Genomic DNA, 21,635 nt, shown 5'->3' on the forward strand with positions numbered 1-21,635 from the left:
AAGAAAGATAGATATTATGATAATAAATAATTTGAATCTAAAACAAAAAGTAGTTAATAATTTAGAATCAAAAGAAAGATAGATATTATGATAATAATAATGCAAGCACACGTTGAATATCGTTGACCCGACAGAGAACGTAGTTTATTAATTAAAATACGAATAAATGTAAGGCATAAGGAATATTTATCGTATCCAAGACGTGACCCAAATGTAGTAACAACAATAGTAGTCAGGAAAGAAATGTATATCCCTCTAGTGAGAGTTAATGTGCATGTGGTGACTCCTAAGCAATGGAAATGGTAAAATGCCTGTAAATAGCCAATTAATTAATTAAAATTAAGTTAACACAAAAAGAAACGTGGATAGTAAGAAGAATGAAAAACTAATAGAGTAAGAATAATAGTACCTGAACTCCATAAAGGCATACCATATGTGGCTGCTCACTATGCCAAATATGATATGTAGCAATTATGACCATTTGCAATTCAGAGAGGACAAACTAAATAACACAAAATTAATAAATAAGCAGCTCACATAAATATGTAATCATTTTGTAATTACTCGGTTGACAAAGCGGCTTGTAATTATGCAATTATATGTAAGTCATATTACATAGAAATTATTAAAAATGAACTACAGTCTAGTAACACATAAATACATAGCCTCCTCCCTTAATGTAATAATCAAATAAATTGGTCAACTACTGAGTGCCGGGCACTCAGGATGAAGGGTCCGTCATGAATGGTCATTAGTGCAGTATCTCAAATAGAGATCTTTATGGTAACTGAAAAAAAGTTTCTAGTACCCAGGCTTGGCCTAAAACTGAGGAACTAACAAAAATGTTGTCTATTTGAGTCTTTCCAGTTGTCGTGAATGACAAGGGTGGGAGAAGCGACTCCAACTTCTTCCTGGAGAAGCGACTGGCAGGTGAGGGCTGTGCATGTGCCTACCCACCACCACCGGCTCTCTGAGTACCTCCTTGCCGGGACAACTCCAGCTTTGAAAATTGTTAAAAAATACTTCTCAAATTTATAAATGACCTTTATAGAATTATTAACTATTTAGCAACCTTTTTGTCACCAAAAGGAGAGTTACTTAGTACAAAGAAGCGTGCTATCGAAGTGCAATAAAAAATAATTTTTTAATTTTAACACAAAAAGTAAACTATAGATTTCAATCCGAATAGTTTTCCCTTGATAAGCATCGAATAGTGCATTGATAATGTGATTTTAAAATTTTTAGCTCCATTAGCAACGGAAATAGAGGGGGAGACACGAAAATTACTCACATTTTCCTGTCTGGCGCTGCCATTTTTAATTTTAAAAATATTTTAAAATTATATTTTAAACCTACTCATTGAGCTCTTTCCAATGGTGTATAATAAGCTATAGGTTGTCGACAACATTTTCGTCTCCCCCCACACTTACCCCCCATTTCTCAGACAAATTTTTGTCAACAACGATCAGTATGGCATTATGTTGGCCCACATGATGTACAAACCCATGCAAGATTTCAAGTCAATAGGTAGAGTGGTTCCAGAGATATAATGCTGTGACAGACAGACAACCAAACGACATTATAAGGGTCCTTCGTTAGACTACGGACCCTAAAAATTAACAGCATTGCATAAAAAATTAAAGTTAAATTACAGTAACCTAAAATATCCATTTATATACTGTATACCTAAATTTCATAAATCACCTATTGCATTTAGATTCATAACATCATGTAGTGATAGTTATGCTAAAATTCCAGGTAAAACATTAGAAAAATTACTGAAAACACTATTATCATAAATAACAACTTACCAATTATAAATGCAATAAAAAATATGAATATTAAGCAAATACAACCATTTGACTTTAACTCTTTATTTACTAGTATCAATCTCAACAATTTAAAAGTTCTTCACAAGCTATACTTGGAACATAAAAATGCCATAAACCTTGATTCAACCTACTGGGATACTTTATAATAAACATGTATTTTTAATAATTATGTATATAACGGAACTTCATTATACCTACAAGTCAATGGCACCCCCTATGGAAAGTCCAGCAAACTATAATTGCAAGCCTTTATCTATATTCAACAGAAAAAACATTTCTAGATAATCTACTAATGTTCAGATACATAGATGATCTGTGTGTGTTTAATTGTCCAAATTTCATTCAGGACTACAGCATATATCCAGATGAACTTACACTGGAAAAAACTAATAGCTCTGATACTATTGCAAATTACCTGGATCTCAATATAGAAATATTCCATAATACTATAGATATAAATGTGTATAATAAAAGAGATGCATTTAACTTCAATGTAGGCTCTCTTACAAACTGGGAATCTAATATATCTAAATCAGTGCATGCAAAGATCATTCTATTCCAATGCCTTAGGATTGCTTCCATTTGCAATAAAAGTACAGCCTGTGCAGCAAACATAAAAACATTGTATTATAAGTTAATCCATAACAATTTCCCTATCACTTACCTGAATTACCACTTCAGGAAATTTATAAATATAATTAATTTCAAAAAATTACTTCCAGACCCCATTGCACAAATATAATTACTATAAATTACGGATTTAGAGCCATGTATATTATGTATATAGGATACGCTTTACTTTCTTGGTGACTTATGACATAGAAAACTTGTTCCCACTGACTTACAAACTATAGTATATCATTTTTTTTAACTAGCACTGTATATATTATATACCACTTAAGTTCACGCAATGGAGACATGCAACAGTTCAAGGTCCTACTATAGGAACGAGTTTGTGGTCTCGGGCTTACCTGAGCTACAACTTATATTTTGCATCGTCTTTAAGCTGTACTACACTCTTCATTCTTATTTCTCTGAAATTATTAGGGTAATCCAAGGATGTAGGAGAAACTTCTTAATTTCTACTATTACTACTATATTTTCATCTTTATGGAGTTCAAGTAATATTATTCCTACTCCATTAGTTTTTTATTCTTCTTACTATTCGCATTCCTTTTTTGCATTAACTTAATTTTAATTAATTAATTAATTAATTGTTTATTTGCAGGCATTTTACCATTTCCATCAAATAGGTGTCACCACATGCACAATACATTTCTTTTCTGACTACTATTGTTGTTGTTACACTTGGGTTGCATGTTGGATATTGTAAATATTCCTTATGCTTTAAATTTGTCCATATTTTAATTAATAAACTGTTCTCTGTTGGGTCAACGATGTTCAATGTGTGCTTGCATTATTATTATCATAATATGTATCTTTCTTTTGATTCTAAATTAACTACCTTTTATGTTTTAGATTCAATTATTTAACCTCTAAAATTTATTTTGCATAACATAACTTAGCACAGGCATGTTAAACTGAGGCTCCCCCCCCGAGGGCCCATATGAGTCACATTTGTGTTGTCATGAGGGCTGCACACGACAACTAATTGAAGTCATTTAATAAAAATTATTGCAGAATATTTTTATTACTTAAACTTAGAAACATACAATGTGCATACAAATGGTTTAGCGGCTAGCCACATTCATGAATGCAAAGTAATGAAGTAGTTTAACAAAAGAAAAAAAAAAAAGAAATTTTAAACGGCAACATAGACTTGTATGCAACAGCAACAAATACATTGTACAAAACTTACAACAGTTCGAAATGAACATTTATTTACGACTATTTTTAGTGTTTTGTCCTGAGGCCTGACACCTCGTTTTAATGACAATTTTTGCTATGTCTGGCTGAAATGTCTGTGCAGTTCCTACTTTCATCAGAGATGAGAGGTGTTGATCAGTCAGTCTTGTTCTCGTAGAAGTTTTTGTTGATTTCATGAAGGAAAATAACTGTTCACACACATAGGTAGAACCGAACATTGCCATAATCCTTGTGGCAAACTTTCTGAAGTTTTTAAACTTTTCAGGAAGGTATGAAAAAGAAACAAGGTATCCCCACTTCAAGATACTTTGCTCTGAGTGTAGAATCTGACTGCATTTCTAATAGTTCTACCTGCAGTCTTTCTTCTGCCTTGGCAACATCAAAGGTAAATGGTGCTGCGAATAATGCAAAGTGGTGTTCGAAAGATGAGAAATCACGAATTCTTTCCTGAAATTCTTTTGACAACAATTCCAGGTGACTGTCATACTTAGCAAAGCTAAGTACAGACTCAGTATTGGCAGTGTTTTTCAGCTCTTTGCACTTAGAAAAATTAACTAAATTTTCATTTGACAACTGTGACTTCCATAAGCTTAGTTTTGTAATGAAGCACTTGATGTCATCATACAACTGAGTGATGAGTTTGTTTTTATCTTGTAATTTCAAATTAAGATCAGTTAATTGTACAGTAATGTACACAGCAAAAGCCAGATCCTGGAGCCAAACTTTCATCTTTTATTTCATCCATGTTTTGACCTTTCATCTCCAAAAACATAATTATTTCTTGTCTCAACAAATAAAATTTTTTCAGCACTTTGTGACATGACAACCAGCGGACTTCTGTGTAGAATGGAACATCGGTAAACTGATTATCCATATCTTCCAACAACTGGCTGAATTGACGGTGGTTGAGAGCACAGCCTCTGATATAGTTCACTGTCTTTGTGACCAAACTAAGCACATGATCCAATTTTAAAATCTTTGAACACAAATTTTGCTGATGAATAATGCAGTGAAAATGTGCAAATGGATGAATCTGGATGCGAGTTTTCTATTTTTGTTCGTAACATGGCAGCAACACCATTACGTCTGCCAACCATAGTCGTGCAGAACCTGCTCGACTTTCTCAAAGATGTCCTGGCTTGTTGTAGTGTCATGCATGGGGATTAGTTCAATCAGTTCTTCATAAATATTAAATTCACTGTCACAAGCCCTAATGAAAACCGCAAGCTGTGCTATTCCAGTGATGTCACTGGTCTCATCAATAGCAATAGAAAAATGTTCAAATCTTGATGATGTGGCCTTCAACTGTTGTTTCAAATCACTTGACATTTCATCAATCCGTTCAGCAACAGTGTTCCTGGTTAATGAAATATCTTTGAGCCGTTTTTACAAGGCATTGCTTTATGAAATCTCCTTCACTGTAAGATTTCCCGCTCATAGCGATCATTCGGCTGAGTTCATAGCTTGCAGTAACGAAAACAACATTCCCTTTCTCAATTTTCATAAAACAAGTCTGTTGCTGTCTCACGTTAGCCTTCAATTCCTTGAGTCTTGAGACACGCATTGGGCCTTCATATTTATCGTAAGATCGATGGTTCGTTTCATAATGTCTTTTCAAGTTGTACTCTTTTGGCGTGGCAATGCTTTTGTTGCAAATTAAACAATGTATCTTTCCATTCACCGTTGTGCAAAAATACTGTAATTCCCATTTTTCTTGAAACACTCGCCCTTCTTCGTTCAGTTTCCTTTTTCTCTTAGCTGGAGAAGCACTAGCCATTTTTAAAGATGATGTGAAATCTGAAAAATAATAAAATTAAATTAAAAATAAAATCACCGGTTAAAAAACTGAAATGAAATTTAGGCCAGCTTATGTATTGTTACAAGCGAGATAAACAGGTTTTTACCTCATGCTCGTTGGTTCCACTCTCTCACTCAGGCTGAGTCTGAATGAGAGAGTGGAACCAACAGGAACCTTTTCCACTTGTGGGCTGTGGAATTCAGATCAGGACCAAGTACCTACACCAATAAATTGGCAAGAATGCTAGAATTCTTGTCATAAGGCAGCCACGTGCGATATTCAAAATTCTAAATTACCCAAATTACTTCAATTAACAGATTTTGCGAATCGCTACAGTGTCCTTTGTGCGGGCTGCAGGTGTGCTTGCAAATGGCCGCATATTTACATGCCTGACGTAGCACATATTGATCATTACAGAAACAGAGATTCTGTTTAACCTTGTCGTTTTTTACTTTCAGTCTGGGTAGTTGACTCTGGACGAAGTCACCTAGATTGTGGTTAAATAGCAATAGGTTTTGTTTATTTTAATTTATTTATATGTACTATTTTATTCTTTTGTATATCATTCTACTTTGTACTAACCTTTATTCTTTTTATTATCCATTGTGTTTTCTATAAATCTATTGGGGTATATATCTTAATATCTTAATTTGATTTTCTTCAATATTATATTATTATTGTCGTTATGCATTCATTGCTGTTGCAAGTGCATAGGCCTATAAGTATAGTTTGTTAGTTTCAGTTAATTACAGTTTATTTGTTACTGTTATTAACGTTTCTTTTTATACTACTCATTATATTAATATATATAATAAAAGCTTAAAAAAAAACAAAAAAACTTAATCTTCACATGCTATGCCTTCAAGGGCTGAAAACTCTTTAAAGAACAAAAATTCTAAAATTTATGTTATATTATATTTGTGTTGTTATTTTATTTTATCTTAAATTTAAGCTCACATTTTGAACTGCTTTTGGACTTGCTTGAAGATAAAAAAAAAAAATCGATACTAAATTTATATTAACTTGGACAGCTATAAAAAAAAAAGTTATCAACAATAATTTTTGCAGTGAAATAAATCTAAGTAAATAGCAGATGTTTCTCACAAAACCTGAATATTTAATTGACTGAAGTAATTATTATGAATCATTTTGTATCAAGGGCAAAATTTTATATAAAATTTTGCCCATGTGTGTTCATTTGCTTTAGGAGTTAATGAAGATAATTTTTAAATGTTATATAGAAGTTTCAAATGTGTACTGTACACATTTGAAACTTCAAATATGACACAATTATTAAGTAGAGGGTGATTATTATTTTCTACCTTATATACTCTTACAAATTACATTCACTTCATTTTGCCTGTATTCCTTTTTGATATCAGTATGTTGGGATGTATACATGTAATATATCATTAGCAAGTCACTGCCACTTACCTTTTCATGAATTAAAAGTAGTTCATCTTGCCAACGTTTCCATAGTCTTGATTATAAAACCTTTACAACCTTAGAAGACTATGATTAATTCTGTTTTGTATTGTTAAGAATTTAGCAATCACGGCTTGTTGCTCACTTTTACAATATGTAGAAAAATTAATCCTTTCCCTTCCAGTATCACATTTCTTAATGGTGTTTTAACTTTAAGTAATTTTTTAGTAACAAGAATTTTGACACGGTAGTTTCAGTAACTCTAACGGCCAACATGTATATGTCCATATAGACAAATTAGCACTATCGCACTATACTTATACAAATGTATAAGTATAAGGTATTTCTCTAATCTCATTACATTTACTCTAAATCAAAAGGTGGTGATGAGGAAGTTACTGTTCTGTTTCCACAGTATTAGAGTACTATAGATTTCAATAACGTTTTATGTTTGGGGTTACCACAGTGCTGAGAGGTTTTGGTCAAGGATAAAAAAAAAAGGTTCTTGAAGGTGGGCAAGAAATATTCTTCCACGGATGATGGTTAAGGAACTGCTTATTTCTTTTGAGCTAAAATTGAAGCATACTGATTTATTTGTCAGTAAATCACTTTTTTTTTTTTTTTTTTGTATGCCAGAATATTCTTTATGCTTTGATATAAATTTGGTTTTCTCTGGATGACAGTGACAATTCATAATAATATCCAATTATGGATATTGGATACCTTACCAATTGCAGGTTTATTATTTATACCTTGTCCTACAAGTCACATGCTCAGTTTAGAAGTTACATGTAGATATATACAGATGGATCCAAGACTGCCAGTAAAGTTGGTACAGCTGTAGTCCTGCTGGATGCTATCATCACCAATCAGCTCCCCTCAGAATGTAGTACTTGTACTGCAGAGTTATATGGTATCCTATTAGCCGTGGAGAACATAAAAGAAGCCTCATATACTGAATCTACCATATATATTGATTCGTTAAGTGCTGTGAATTGTATACAGTGTAAACACTCCAGCAGTTATCCTCTGATACAGAAATTCTGGGCTCAGTTAATGGAAATTCATACACGTGGTCACCGCATAATTGTTTGTTGGATTCCTGGACACTCTGGAATCCCAGGAAATGAACAGGCAGGTTTAGCTGCCAAAAGTGCTTCAAATCTGACCTCACCCAATTTCAGGATACCTTACGTTGCCTATAAATCCATTACACAACAGACCTCTAAAGAACAGTGGAAATATATATGGGAAAAAGAAACAGATAATAAACTTTTTGAAATAAAGAGAGAATCCAAACAGTGGCAGTCCAGTTGAGAGGAAATCGAAAAGAAGAAACTGTACTAGTGTGACCACATTGTTCATACATACCTCACTGACAGTTACCTATTAAGAAAGGAAGATGTCCCACAGTGCAGTAACTGTTCATGCCCACTCACTGTAAAGCATATCATCATAGAATGCCCACTATATCTAAGAGAATGAAAAACTGCCTTCTCACATTTCAAAAAATGTTTCAAAAAATCAATTAACACTATGGAATGTTTTAGGAGATTATCCAGATATGGATGACATTTTTGTCTTTCTAAAATCGATTGATAAATATCACCTTGTCTGAACTTTTACCAGGATCAAAACAAACAAGACAGACATACTAGTCAGAAATCAGTGCATTATAGTCACAGTTACTGATGCACCAACAAACCCAACAACAACAAGTCACATGTTTCTCATCACAGCATTTCATTATTTGCCATTAACCTAAGGCCGACCTTCAGCACCAAGGAATTATTGTCCAGTGCAACAGTTTTTAACTTGGCTTTCATCCAGATAATTTCCAGAAGTGATGCCAGTGATAGACTGATTAAAAACTGTGCACCAAACCATTGCAGCTCATTAAAAATTATATAACGTGGAACATTTTTGAACCTATTACTACTTTCCATTTTGGATTATTACCCAAACAACCTTTCATGGGTAGGAGATATAACCCCCCCCCATGTCCTTATTTAAAAATCAGAAAAGCAAATGACCTGTTAATGTGGAACATTTTTGCAATTATCATTATTTTCCTTTTGAAACTGTTATCCAACAACCTTTTAGGGATAAGAGGCATATCTCTTCCCCGTTCCCATGTTTAAAAATCAGATAGGTGAATGAACCATTCGTGTTTAACGTGAAATCATTGCTCTCTTTTTCAAATTGTTACACAACCTTTCAGGGATAGGGGTAATATCATCTTCCCCCCCCCCACATATACTTTTGTTTAAAAATAGGAAACATGAATGATTTGTTAACATGAATCATGTTTAAGAATAAGCAACCAGTCTACCAACAATGAAATTTGCATCACTTCCAGGAAAAGCCAAAATTACTGGAATCACCACATTGGCTACTGGAATGTAAGCAAAGTGTGCCCAAAACGTTGTACAAATCTATTAGGGCTGTAATATCTCATTACAGTCAAATATATAAATATGTATACCATATTTTATGTAGAAATCACTGTGGAACAATATGTATGTACATACACAGACATTGTATGTATTACACAAGTGGTTATTTTTTTCTGTGTAAATTACATTGTTCTGTTTTACATAATTAATGTTTTCATTTATTTTATTTATAGACTGCACACACTACAGAGATACTTTCCCAATAATGGATGCATGTACTAGAAGTTAGTGCTTTAAATGCAGCAAATTTTACAACAATAATCTCAATTTTTAAATACTCATAATAATGAATATTTAAAAAGTTATACTTATTGATAAATTAAATAATCACTATATATATATATATATATTAATTAATTATATTTGTTAGCACAGATTTTTTTATGTTTCCTCATTTATTAATATGGGCTTGCCATTGCTTCTATATCTTATATCCTATTTTTCTCAAAACCCTAATTTCCGAAGCTTTTAAATTTGATGAGTCATATCTTACTCAGTTGTCAACTCCGTAGGTTAAAATAGGCTTAAAAAACCATGCTATATAAGCTTGCTTTCTTGCATCATATGCCTCTACCAATGCTAATGTTATAAACAACAATTTTTTTTTTTTATTTTTTATTTATTTTTTTTTAATGAAAACTCCCAAGAAATGAGGGGGTAATTTTTTTCTGGCTCATTTCTATTTTACCCCAAATGAATTCCTTTAACTGGCTTCCTACATGACTTGTTTTTATTGTTCTGGCCACTGTTTCTTTGTCTGATTTTCAGTTTTCATTAAGTACCCCTGATATAAAAATTGTTAAATTGTTCCAAATTTTTTGATTATTTAGTCCACAGTCTAATTTTCCTTGTCACATCTCCAGCAATTTTTTAATAATAAAAACAAATGGGCGAAGGTAAAGAAAGCCTGCACGAGAACGACGAGAAACATCGGATAACTTATGCGGAAAATTAGTTTGCCGATACGGCACTCTAGCACTGCTCACTCGGTAAACAGATGGTAGGTGTTATCGGTCTGGAGCAGCAAAGTCGAGAACGATATACTGATTGACAGGTAGGCGTGGCAAACGACGTGAACACAACACACGATAACATCAGTTTAGTATCACTGTAGCAGCACTAATGGTAACTTGTCCTAATCGCACATGCCCTAACATTTACTGTAATGGTAAAAAAAGGTCAGGTTACCTCGACTTGAATCCCATGGGAGCCTGAACCCCTCCCAAAGTGGAGGGGTAACCTAACCTTTTTTCTTTAGAATCAGTCATATTTAGAAATACATTCATAAAAAAAAATAAATTTTTTTATGACTATTTTTATTTTCTTGTTCAATAATATGCCCTAACGGTGAAAAAAGGTCAGGTTACCTCCACTTGAACCCCATGGGAGCTTAAACCTCTCCCAAAATGGAGGGGGGTAACTTAACCTTTTTTCTTTAGAATCGTGAGTGGACTAGCACATAAATTGTTTATTAATAAAATATTAATTTTTTATTACTGTACTTTTATTTTTAAAGACACTCATGCAGATACACACGTATCATAACGTCAATCAGCACCTTAATAGCTCTTCAGTATATATATATATACAAAGAATCTTTCTTTCTTTTTCTATTATTTCCCAACCTAACGTTTAAGTTTAGGTCGCAAAATACAAGGAAACCTTTTCTTTTATTTCCTAACCTACCATTTAAGCTCAGGTTATGAAATACAACGAAAAACAAAGAAACCTTTTCCTTTTTTCGTAATTAAACCTAAATCAATAATACAGTAAAAGCACTCATCAACTCCAAAAATCTGCTTTTAATAATGAGGGAAAAAAAAACACAATGAAGAACATAAAAATGAACAAAACGAAACTTTCTCAGAAAAAAAATTCATGAGTACAAATCATACAGTTGGACCTGAATAGCTATTCGCAATTCGAGTAACAATATTGTGAAAAGTATCTTCATAATTTTTCCCATAAATTTGACGCCACATATATTCATTAATGTGATCTATCAACATATGTTTACAGCTGCCATTTACTCCTTTAGTTACACTTTTCAGTTTCTTCCACTGGGCTTTGATATTATTCGTATGTGCTCCTGTATGTGGATCTACAAAATGTTCCTTGTGTTTCACCATTAAATGTTTGTACTTCTTTTTTTCTAAGGCCGTAATACGGCCTTAGAAAAAAACGTCATTCATCTGTTATGATAGTAGTATTTTTCTTCACTGCTTTTCTAATAATGCACAAAAGAGTTTTTGCTTTCCGATTTTTTATCAATTTCATGAAGACGAATTTAGATTCTCTTTCGAACACACCAAACACCCATTTCTTCTTAGCAGTTAAATTTCGTCCTCTGTGATGTTTTGGTTTTACCAATACAGTTTCATCTGCTTCTACAATTTTCCCTGTTCCACCCAACTTAATGGGTTTTTTTATTAACTGCAATCTGCAAATATCTCTTAGTTTCTTATAAAACTTAATTGCTGTCACTTTCGAAATTTCCAGATGGAAAGCTGTCTTAGTTACTGGCGTGCATGTTGACCAAACGTTTATAATGTACATTATCTTTTTCAATGAAACTTTTGTATTTTCCATAAAACTACGTTTCAATAAAGAAACTCGTGAAGAACATTATTTTGCAACACCACAACTTTCCACATGACTCTATTCGTGATTCAATTAGTTGAAAATAATCATTGCACTTAAAACAGTACAATTTCAATCTTATCAATTTAGTTTTCATCAAAAAATCAAGCAATGTTTTATTTTCCTTACAAATTTCTTCCATCTTTAAAAGATTCATCGCTACTATTACCTGCTCACCGTTCATTACAAAACTATTATGCACCGTTCTTTACTGGTAAAAACACATCATAATGCCAACCAGTGACTACACAGTAGCTTGTTGTCTGTCGTGCCCACCACCAATCATTTCATCGTTTGCCATGCTTGTTGTTGTTGTTTGTTATCTGGTTTTTAGGAGCATTAGCAACTAAGGCCATATTGCTCCATGTTTGCCACGCCTACCTGTCAATATATCCTTCTCAATTTCTGCTCCAGACCGAGCAGCACTAGAGTGCCGTATTGGGAAGCTAATTTTCCACGTAAGTTATCCGACGTTTCTCGTCGTTCTCGTGCAGGCTTTCTTTACCCAAGCCAACAAATGTTATAAAACTTTTGTTTTTGTATAATTAATTTTTGTATCAAAATTGTCTACAGCCTTTAATTTATTCTGAGATTCTTGAAAAGCTTTCAAGCTACTATTTAACAGCTTAATATCATCAGCATAAAATAATGATAAACTTTGTTAGTAACTTACATTCTTTTATTAAATGGTCCATAACAGTTATAAAATAGTGGCAATAAGTACAACCCTCCCACTCTAGATTTAACCTTAACCCAAAGCCATTGTCCAGTGCTTCAGTCCTTGGTACAGATCTGCCATTTTTATGCAGATTTTTTATTCTCCTTAAAAACTATCCCCAGTGATGTTTTTCTAATATTTAAAAATGCAGGATTTTAGATTTTTTGTCATGTTTTTTTTTTTTTTTTTTTTTTCAAAATCAACAAATGCTATACAGGCACTCCTCGACTTATGTGATACTTGACTTTTGTAAATTCGACTTTATATAAGTTTTTGCTGGCCAGTACAAACTTAAAAAAAATTGTAGAAATGTATCAATTTTGAATGCCTTTGTTGATATTTTTCTAAAGAACATTTCTGGAGGTCACGACTTTATATAAAACAAAAACAATTTGCACTTTCCAGTTTATTGGACTTTTTCTGTTAGTGCAATATATTATAAATGGGTAGTAAACTCAATCTTATTGCATTTGCAATAATCCCAATAACTGGAATTGTGTGGGTTTTTACGTTATTATGGTGAAATGTGTTCCCCTTCACTGAAATCTTCAATCATATAGAAAACATAAATAAATTTTTAGAATCTTCTCTTCATTCAGTTATTACAATGATGAAGGGAAAGGGACCAACAGAAAGGGCAAGTGGTGGCAGTACTAGGAAACGAAACAAAATTGATTTAGAAATGAAGGTGAATTAAGAAGTACAAAGCAGAACAAAGTTTGTCATCTATTGCATGGGAATTAAATTTCGCTGCTTCAACAGTGAATGCTATTTCAAATGACAGTGCACATATAAAAGAACATATTAAAGGATCAATGCATTTAAGATCAGCAGTGATCACAAAACAGTGTTCAGGTGCTATATAGATGGGAAAGCTATTAATAATATGGATGGAAAATCAGATTCAGAAGAAAGTGCCCCTGAGTCCAATGGCCATTCAAGCAAAAGCAAGAAGTATTTATGAAGATATTAAGGATGAGTACGGTGAACCCCAAGCCAAGTTTGTGGCAAGCAACGGGTGGTTTAATAGGTTAAGTTTCGCGCTAATTTACACAACATTAAAGTATGCAGTGAGGTAGCCAGTAGTGCTCTAGTGCAGATTCTGCAACAGCAGAGAAATTTTGTGATATGTTTGAAAAACTCCATTCTAAATTTCCACAGCCCTCAACCTCTGCAGCAGTGTATTTATCAGCTGGAGACATTGATTCTGGCAACAATGCTCGAAAGGTAAAACTTGCTGACATTATGCCTGTCCCCTCCCTTTTTTTGTAATTTTATAATTTTGAAATTTTTGTAATTTTGTCTATGCATGAGATAAAAACAAATTGAATAAATAATTCTGTTTACATGTTCTTCAAACATTTCTTTTTTGCTTCAATCAAATTCATTGCGTTCCATGGAACGCAACCCTTACTTAAGTCGGAGAGTGCCTGTATATAAGTTCTTGTTACATTCTTATGATTTTTCTATAATTTGTCAATATTTGATCCTGACATCCCTTGTTTAAAACTTGACTTTCTCAAGGGTCCTTTGCTAGGATACGTAATGCCTTGCGCCAATCTTCTGGGGTTTGTTCTTTGGAAAAACCTGGATAATGTGATGCAACTGCCATGACAATATTTTTCCTCTACCTTTTGGCATTTCAAGTCTAATTTTGTCTACACTTGCTGCCTTTCAATACTTGATATTTTCTGCGACCTTTTCTACCTCAATAATAGAGATAGTATCCGTAGTATTTTGGATTATCTAATTTTAAAATATCAAAGAAGCAAGCAAGGTCACATGCGATGATAATTCTGAAGTTATTGTTAGGATTAAAATAAAACATTAAATACTTGCATTTTTTTTAATAAAGTTAAAATTCTCCAACAGTTAGATGCAGATGAGTCAATATATAACCTACTCATTTAAAAATATCAATTAAAGAATGTGCATTATATTATTGGTTTGTTGTCAGAATTTTAACTGTGTTAAAAACAAAAATAAAAGTTGTCAAAGTTTTATTGGGATTTTAAATCTCCAATAAAATTTTTAAGAGAATTTTGAAGCCTAAGACTTGATTACTAATGCCCACTTATGACATGATCACTTACAAGTTTAGATCTGCAAAGTTGTATTTGCTTATTTTCTTGCCTTCATTCTATCCTAGCTTATATTAAATTAATTCAAGAATATAAAATAAACCATTTCTTCCTTTATTTCTGTTTGGTTAAGAGTAAAACTTCTAATTTCCATCCAGAAAATTCTGCGGTCAAGAATGGGTTTAACACACTTGCTTTCTCCTATATTTGAGAGAGAATATCAACATTCTGAAAATTTTTAAATAATGTTTAAAAAATAAAATTCTAGAATTCACAGCTAAAAGATAATGTTTTTGCTCTGAGTTAAAATTAGAAAAAACCTTAAAATTTTATGAAAAGTTTATGTACATAAACTACCCTCAACACAGGCAATAAAAAAATAAAACAGTGTAAGTTTATAAACAGAAACCAAATGTTGCTGCAGATAGTCCCGAGTTTAACCAGAGTTCTGATGCGTAGCCGTTATTAAGTTGTTAATTTCACATGCCTTTACTTTTACAGCACTTGATTATTGGCCACTTAAGAATGACTTCCAAGATGCATTATGGCATAACTTGGGAGACTTTTTGAATGCGTATATGTGTAATGGCATAACACTTCTAGTACTATTTGATGTTTGTGTGTGTTAGAGGCAGTGAATGCATCAACCCCCAAGGATTCTGTTCTGGAGATGTTTGGCTGTATATAAAATATCAGTTTAAAAAACAAAAAAGCATGTATTAGAAAAAGAAATGGGAATCTCACAAAGCCTTCTTAATAATATCGTTTAAGATGAAAAATACTCTTAACAAATATGCAAACAAATTGGCAGGTGAGTTATTTTTGCTTAGCAAAATCCTTGCAAAATCAGTGGCCAGTCAACGTGTACAAGACACATTAATATTAAATTATCTTCTATACAGATATAGCTTGGATGCTTAACTATACTCTTCTTGTGGGCCTTTTCACTTACCAATCATGGAGTTCTTCAAAGACATATCCTTGTAGTCGGCAAGGCCCTGCTGTATAAATAAAAAAACAAGTGCACGAGAAAATTCTTTTAAGAGAAATGTATAAAGTTATATTACTGGAATAATAATAGAATAGAATTATTTGCCTTTATCACATATATGCTGAAACAGTACAGTAGCATTAAAGTAATGAAAAATAAGTTTTTTCATTATTTAGTCAGTATTTGTTTTTTTTTTTAGGAGATTGTTAGACATGACACTTTTTGAGACACTACAGCTGGCTCTACCATGTCTTGTATTATGTCTGTTTGTTAAACTATTGTTGTACATTCTCAAAGGTTAGAATTATTGAGATCGAATCAAGAGCCTTCCCCACCCAGGGTCACTTTAGGCAGTTAGCCCGTTTGCTATATCACTATATATCTTTACTGAATAGAATATAATCTCAATAATTTGTCACTGGTAGGACCCTTACAGTTGTCACAAATTAAGGCCTCATGTAGCCGAATGATCAGTTTGCTGAGTACAGCAGCATGGGCATTTGAATTGACTGTGGTTCAAGTCTGTGTGACTGCCAAATAGTGTTATGATTATATTCATTGTCCAATTATAAACTTCTCTGACCTAAGTGGCCGTGCCGGAGTATAAACACACCTAAAGAGGGTAGATGTTTGAAGTGGGTGCAGACTAGGGATTTAAAAAAAAAAAAAAAAAAAGTGACGTAATGAGCTGAGCAGGTGATGAATTACTGAAATGATAACTATGTAATTAATAAAAATCTTAAGTAGAAAAATGCTGTTAAATTCTCTCATACTGTCTAGATCAGTGCTTTTCAACCTTTTCGTAGCTGTGACAATCATTACTACACTAATATATTCACAAATGGGAAGCTTTTTTTTTCTGTTGGGTATATTTAATAATACACTTATTGTTTGTGTAGTATAGGTAAACAGATCTAGTACTAGGAATCAAAACGTGATGTCACATTGACCGCCGGAAGGTGCCCAGATCAGCACAGCATAAATGAACGAATTTTTTGTTTGAAGTAATTTTTATTATAAAACTTGGATTTATTATTATTTATTATTTTTTTTATTTGCATTTTCCATTGCACACAGGTTGAGAAACACTGGTGTAGATTGTACATCGTGTACCATTATATATTTTAAGTATTTGTTAAAAAAGACTGTGAGGTCTCCCTAAATAGTCTCAGCAAAAGTGTTGCAACTTGTATTTATTGAAGGTAAATTTAAAAAAATAAAAAAACTGCTTAATTTATTCATAGTAGTAAATCGTGGTCTTCCAGTAATCCACCTCATTTTATACTGCAGCTAGTGTATATTCTTGTTACTAATATTCTCTTATGCAGATTTATTTAAAGTACAATTGTATTGTTGGTGGGTTTTTTTGTTTATTTTTGTGGAAATGCATTGACAGTAATACTGGTCTCATTCAGAAAAGGAGTTTCTCTCTCTTTCTACTTTGTTTTCCACATGCTATTAATGGATGATAGCAGAAAGATGATGCATGTAAACATCTGTGGCATATTCCAGAATTTTATAAAAGTTTTTTTTTTTTTTTTTTTTTTGTTGTTGTTGGTGCATCGGCTTCTGTGGCCATAATGCACCTCCCAAAGTTTTTGCATTTATTCTGATCCAAGCCTGAGGCAGGATTCGAACCTGTGACCTTTGGGTTGCCAGGCAGGCACTTTACCCACCCAGCTAGCCCAGTAAGCTTATAAAAGATGTTACAGGTATTAGTAGTAAAAGGTGGATAGAATTCTTTGCCTTTTTAATCACTGCCTAAGATAAAATACTAGCATTAAATGGAAATAAACTTTTCTAGTATTTCTATTCAGTACTCTTAAGATATGAACACCGAAGTGACTCTCTTTGAGAGCTGCACATATTTTCACTATTATCTGCAATATCTTGAATGCACTTATTTAAAATACCAGTTGCTTGAAGGATCAAATTGTAGTCAAATAAGACTGCAATTTGCTTGAGATACTTTGTGTTTAAGGTAGCTTGTCATTAGAAAGGCAGAATCTTTAGGAAAAGTTATTCACTATCTCTCAATAGTGAAACTAAATGCTCTTCATGCATTAGTTATTTGTATTATCAGGAACAAGGTGATCACGTTAGCTTGAATAAGTTCCAGAATGCATCTTTCTTGAACTGTAAAAGGAATGTAAGAAAAATTTATTCCTAGATCCATTTTCACGAGAAGGTCAAAATTTGAGAATTAGACCATGTACTGCATAGGTAAAGTTGTGCATATACACTTTAAGGTGCTACAAAAAACTTTGTTTCATTCATATACATGTGAGTAAGCAAAAAATATATATATAGATAGTGTGTAGGAGATTTAATTACATGAAAAATATATGCCATTTTACAAAACTTTTGGCAGCTTTTGTCAATTTTAATATTTGATCTGAATTACTCAAGTCTGTTGTGCCAACGTAGATAAAATGGGTTATTTTTTTATAATGTTTTGCTCAGTTATTATAGTGTGTACTTACTACTTCTAAGATCTGATTTTATGCTAGTTATGTGTCACTCCATATCATCATATCATGCCTAAAAATCATAGTTTTACAAAACACTAAACATATCGCTAGTTAAGATTGGTGTAATTTATTTTCAAGGCTGTCTTAAAAATAACAAATTTGTAGTAACAGAGAAAAGAACATGGAGTGATAATGACATTTGTGAAAAAACAGGTTTTAAATAAAAATGAAATGCTGTAAGATGATGTATGTGAAATGCTGTATGTGATGTTATTTGATGACTGCAGATGCAAAACCTAATATGTACAGAAAATATTTGGACTGCCATATTGTGCCAAACTCTATTTACTGTAGTTGGTTTGACCTGCCTTGTAGTTAGAATCTGTACTCTATTTTCGAGAAATAAAAATATTCTGTACTAACTGTCTTTTATAAATTATATTTTACCCTTCCCTGGGGTATACTACACCAGTGGAAGAAACCTAGACACTTAAAACTATAAATTAGCTGTAACCCTAACGAGAGAAAAACAACTAAAAAAAAAAAAAAAAAAAAAAAAAAGAGAGAGGAAGAGAGAGAGAGAGAGAGAGAGAGAGAGAGAGAGAGAGAGTTTATCAATTACAACAAAATTGTAGGGGTAGTTCTACATACCAGTACAAGTAAAGTTCGCATAAAGTCCATGGGTTCCTTCCATGACAGAGAAGGGCAATGAGATTGGCAATCTTTCTGCAAACTGCTGTGTCTGGAGATTAGGCACCTGCAAGGTGATCTGATTGAGGTGTATAAAGCCTTGAATGGTTTGAGCAAGCTCAGTGCTGATGGTATTCTTCCTCTTGCCCAGCTTTTGTGTAGGCAGAAAATGAACCTGGAGATTTGGATACAAGCCAATTGTGATATGCAACTTTCTTTTCTTGAAAAGCCTTAGCAATTTATTGGAAAACCAAGATTTAGATAAAGGAAGAGATTTTAAGGTGGAGTGTTGAATAAAGAATTTCTTGACATGATCTGAGCAAACATTGACATTAGAAGACTAAAACAGTAATCCAACCAAGAAAAAGAATAGAAATCTTGCAGATTATCCCATTTTGCATTCTTGTAATACCAAAGAACACTTGGCTGAGAATGCCCATGAAAGAAAGGCTCCATTGGAGAAGAGATCTTCACCAAGTTGTGATCCAAGGTGTCTGCAGCACCACTCACCTTAACTGTGTACTTAAAAAGAGTTGTTTGTGAGGAAAATATCAAATGTTGGCTGTGTGATTAGGACTGTCTGGTATTCTGGTAAATAAATGAATAATCCGAGGTCATTAGTAATTGCAAAAGCCTCAGCATCTCAACCAGCTGGGTCCATGTGACTGGAAAACAGAAGCCAACTGGAGTTGTGAACATTAAAATCACCAAGGAAAATTACGTCACTATTAGGAAAGTCGGATTGCAGAAAGTCAAGTTTCAAAGAGAGGAAGTCAAAGAATTCCAAGTGATTAGTGGAGTTGGAAGTATGACAGAGGCAACAGATGAATTTGACAGAATGGGGAAGAGAGATTTTAAGTCAAACAGTCGAAATGAGGAGATTCCAAATTACTGGGTCTCTGACACGATATATATCAGAGTGGACATGAGTAAAATATCTCCTTTGAAGTGAAAGGAATCATACAATGAATAATTAGGTCAACTGAGGTTGATTCAACTGATAATTGGGATTCTTTCAGGAAAAGTAAGTGTGGCTTGGGGCCTGGCTGACTAAGTGGAAATGAACATCATTGAAATTGAAACTGAGAAATGACTAAGTGGAAATGAACATCATTGAAATTGAAACTGAGAAATGACTAAGTGGAAATGAACATCATTGAAATTGGAACTGAGAACTTGTGAAATGAAGAAGGAAGTATTTGGGAGGTTTAGATCTTTTCACAGATGTTTGTTCTGTTAGTTTGACCATTCATGATGTATTCAATAGTAAGAAAAGGTAAGGAGGACGTGTGAAGTTTTTGGATATGGTGTACACACAGCAAAAATATATTCGACTTAACGTGGCCTTGAAATTTCCACCCTGCATACACACTACTTGGACTTACTCCAGTCACTATCTGGCAGAGTAGAGGCAGTGAGATTATACACTAGCTAATCTATAGTGAATATTTAATTGTCCAGATCAACATATTCTTTTTCAAAGTATGCATTTTGGAATGGAATACACTTAACCCATTGCATCTGGCCATTGATTGGAAGACTTGGTTCAAACCTTGGATGACAAGATAAATGTGCACTGAAAATTTATTTTTTTGGATACAAAGTCATGTTTTTCCCAGCAATTTTTATTATCACCATTTCATGAATTTGTTTGAAATCTCAAACTTGATCTACCAAATATGATTTTATGAAAGGCTTTTGAGAATTTTCTTTTTTAGATGTAACATATAACAAATTTACATTTAGTATAATAAGAACTATTATCTGCTCAATATCTCCTATATTCTTTGTTGCTTTTAGTAAATAATACAGGGATTACCTTGATTTCTTTATAGGAAGGCTTCTTATCCAGCTCCTAGTCCATTATGTAAATTAATTAAAATACAATGAATTTAATAAACTACATTTTAATGTGTTCCACAATAATAGCTACGACACCAACTTAATAACCCGAAATCGTTGAGGCCCCAACCCAACCCCAAAACTATCAACTGTAACGCAACCATCAGTATAGGAAAGTGTCACAGTTGACAGTTTTGGGGTTGGGTTGGGGCCTCAACGGTGATTCCGGGTTATTAAGTCGGTGTTGTAGCTATCGTTATGGAACACATTAAAATGTAGTTTATTGAATTCATTGTATTTTAATTAATTTACGTGATGGACTAGGAGAGTTGGATAAGAAGCCTTCCTATAAAGAGATCAAGGTAATCCCTGTATTATTTACTAAAAAAAAATAAAGTTGCATATTAACATATTTGCATATAACACACACCAAAATGTATTGTAAAATTTTTGGAATTGCCATTAAATGAAGTGTACTTCCTTGTTAAGCACGGTGTGCTAGGCATATTCAGTAAGCAATTACTAAAAACTGGATGTTCCGAAAATTTCCTAATAGAGATCACGAGTTGATTAAAATGCATAAATGCATTGAAGAAAAACTTGCACCCTTTTAACTGCTTACAAACTTTTAACTGATAAATTCAAGGTGAAAAAATGATATTATAATTGGAGATGAAATGTTTGATATATATAAAACATGTGAATACCTAAAAAAAAAATGGGTCAGACCCTTCAATAAATTTAAATTTATGCAATAGATGCTTTTAATGAGTACACTAGCTTGGGAGGAAGTACCAAATATATCTAAAAATATTACTGGTATGAAATTTAAAATTGGCATAAAATTATTTAGTCAGTTTCCTT

General features: G+C 32.9%; 1 protein-coding gene across 1 annotated transcript; it reads right to left on the reverse strand.

The window, feature by feature from the left end:
• Nucleotides 1-3,920: 3,920 nt before the first annotated feature.
• Nucleotides 3,921-4,388, reverse strand: LOC150079933 (general transcription factor II-I repeat domain-containing protein 2-like). The gene has a single exon (XM_090383282.1). It carries the CDS (start codon nt 4,386-4,388, stop codon nt 3,921-3,923), a length of 468 nt encoding a protein of 155 aa, XP_090239408.1.
• Nucleotides 4,389-21,635: the final 17,247 nt, after the last annotated feature.

Source organism: Mastigoproctus giganteus, chromosome 10 (assembly GCF_048544385.1).
Source record: "Mastigoproctus giganteus isolate SK-2022 chromosome 10, ASM4854438v1, whole genome shotgun sequence".
NCBI lineage: Eukaryota > Metazoa > Arthropoda > Arachnida > Uropygi > Thelyphonidae > Mastigoproctus > Mastigoproctus giganteus.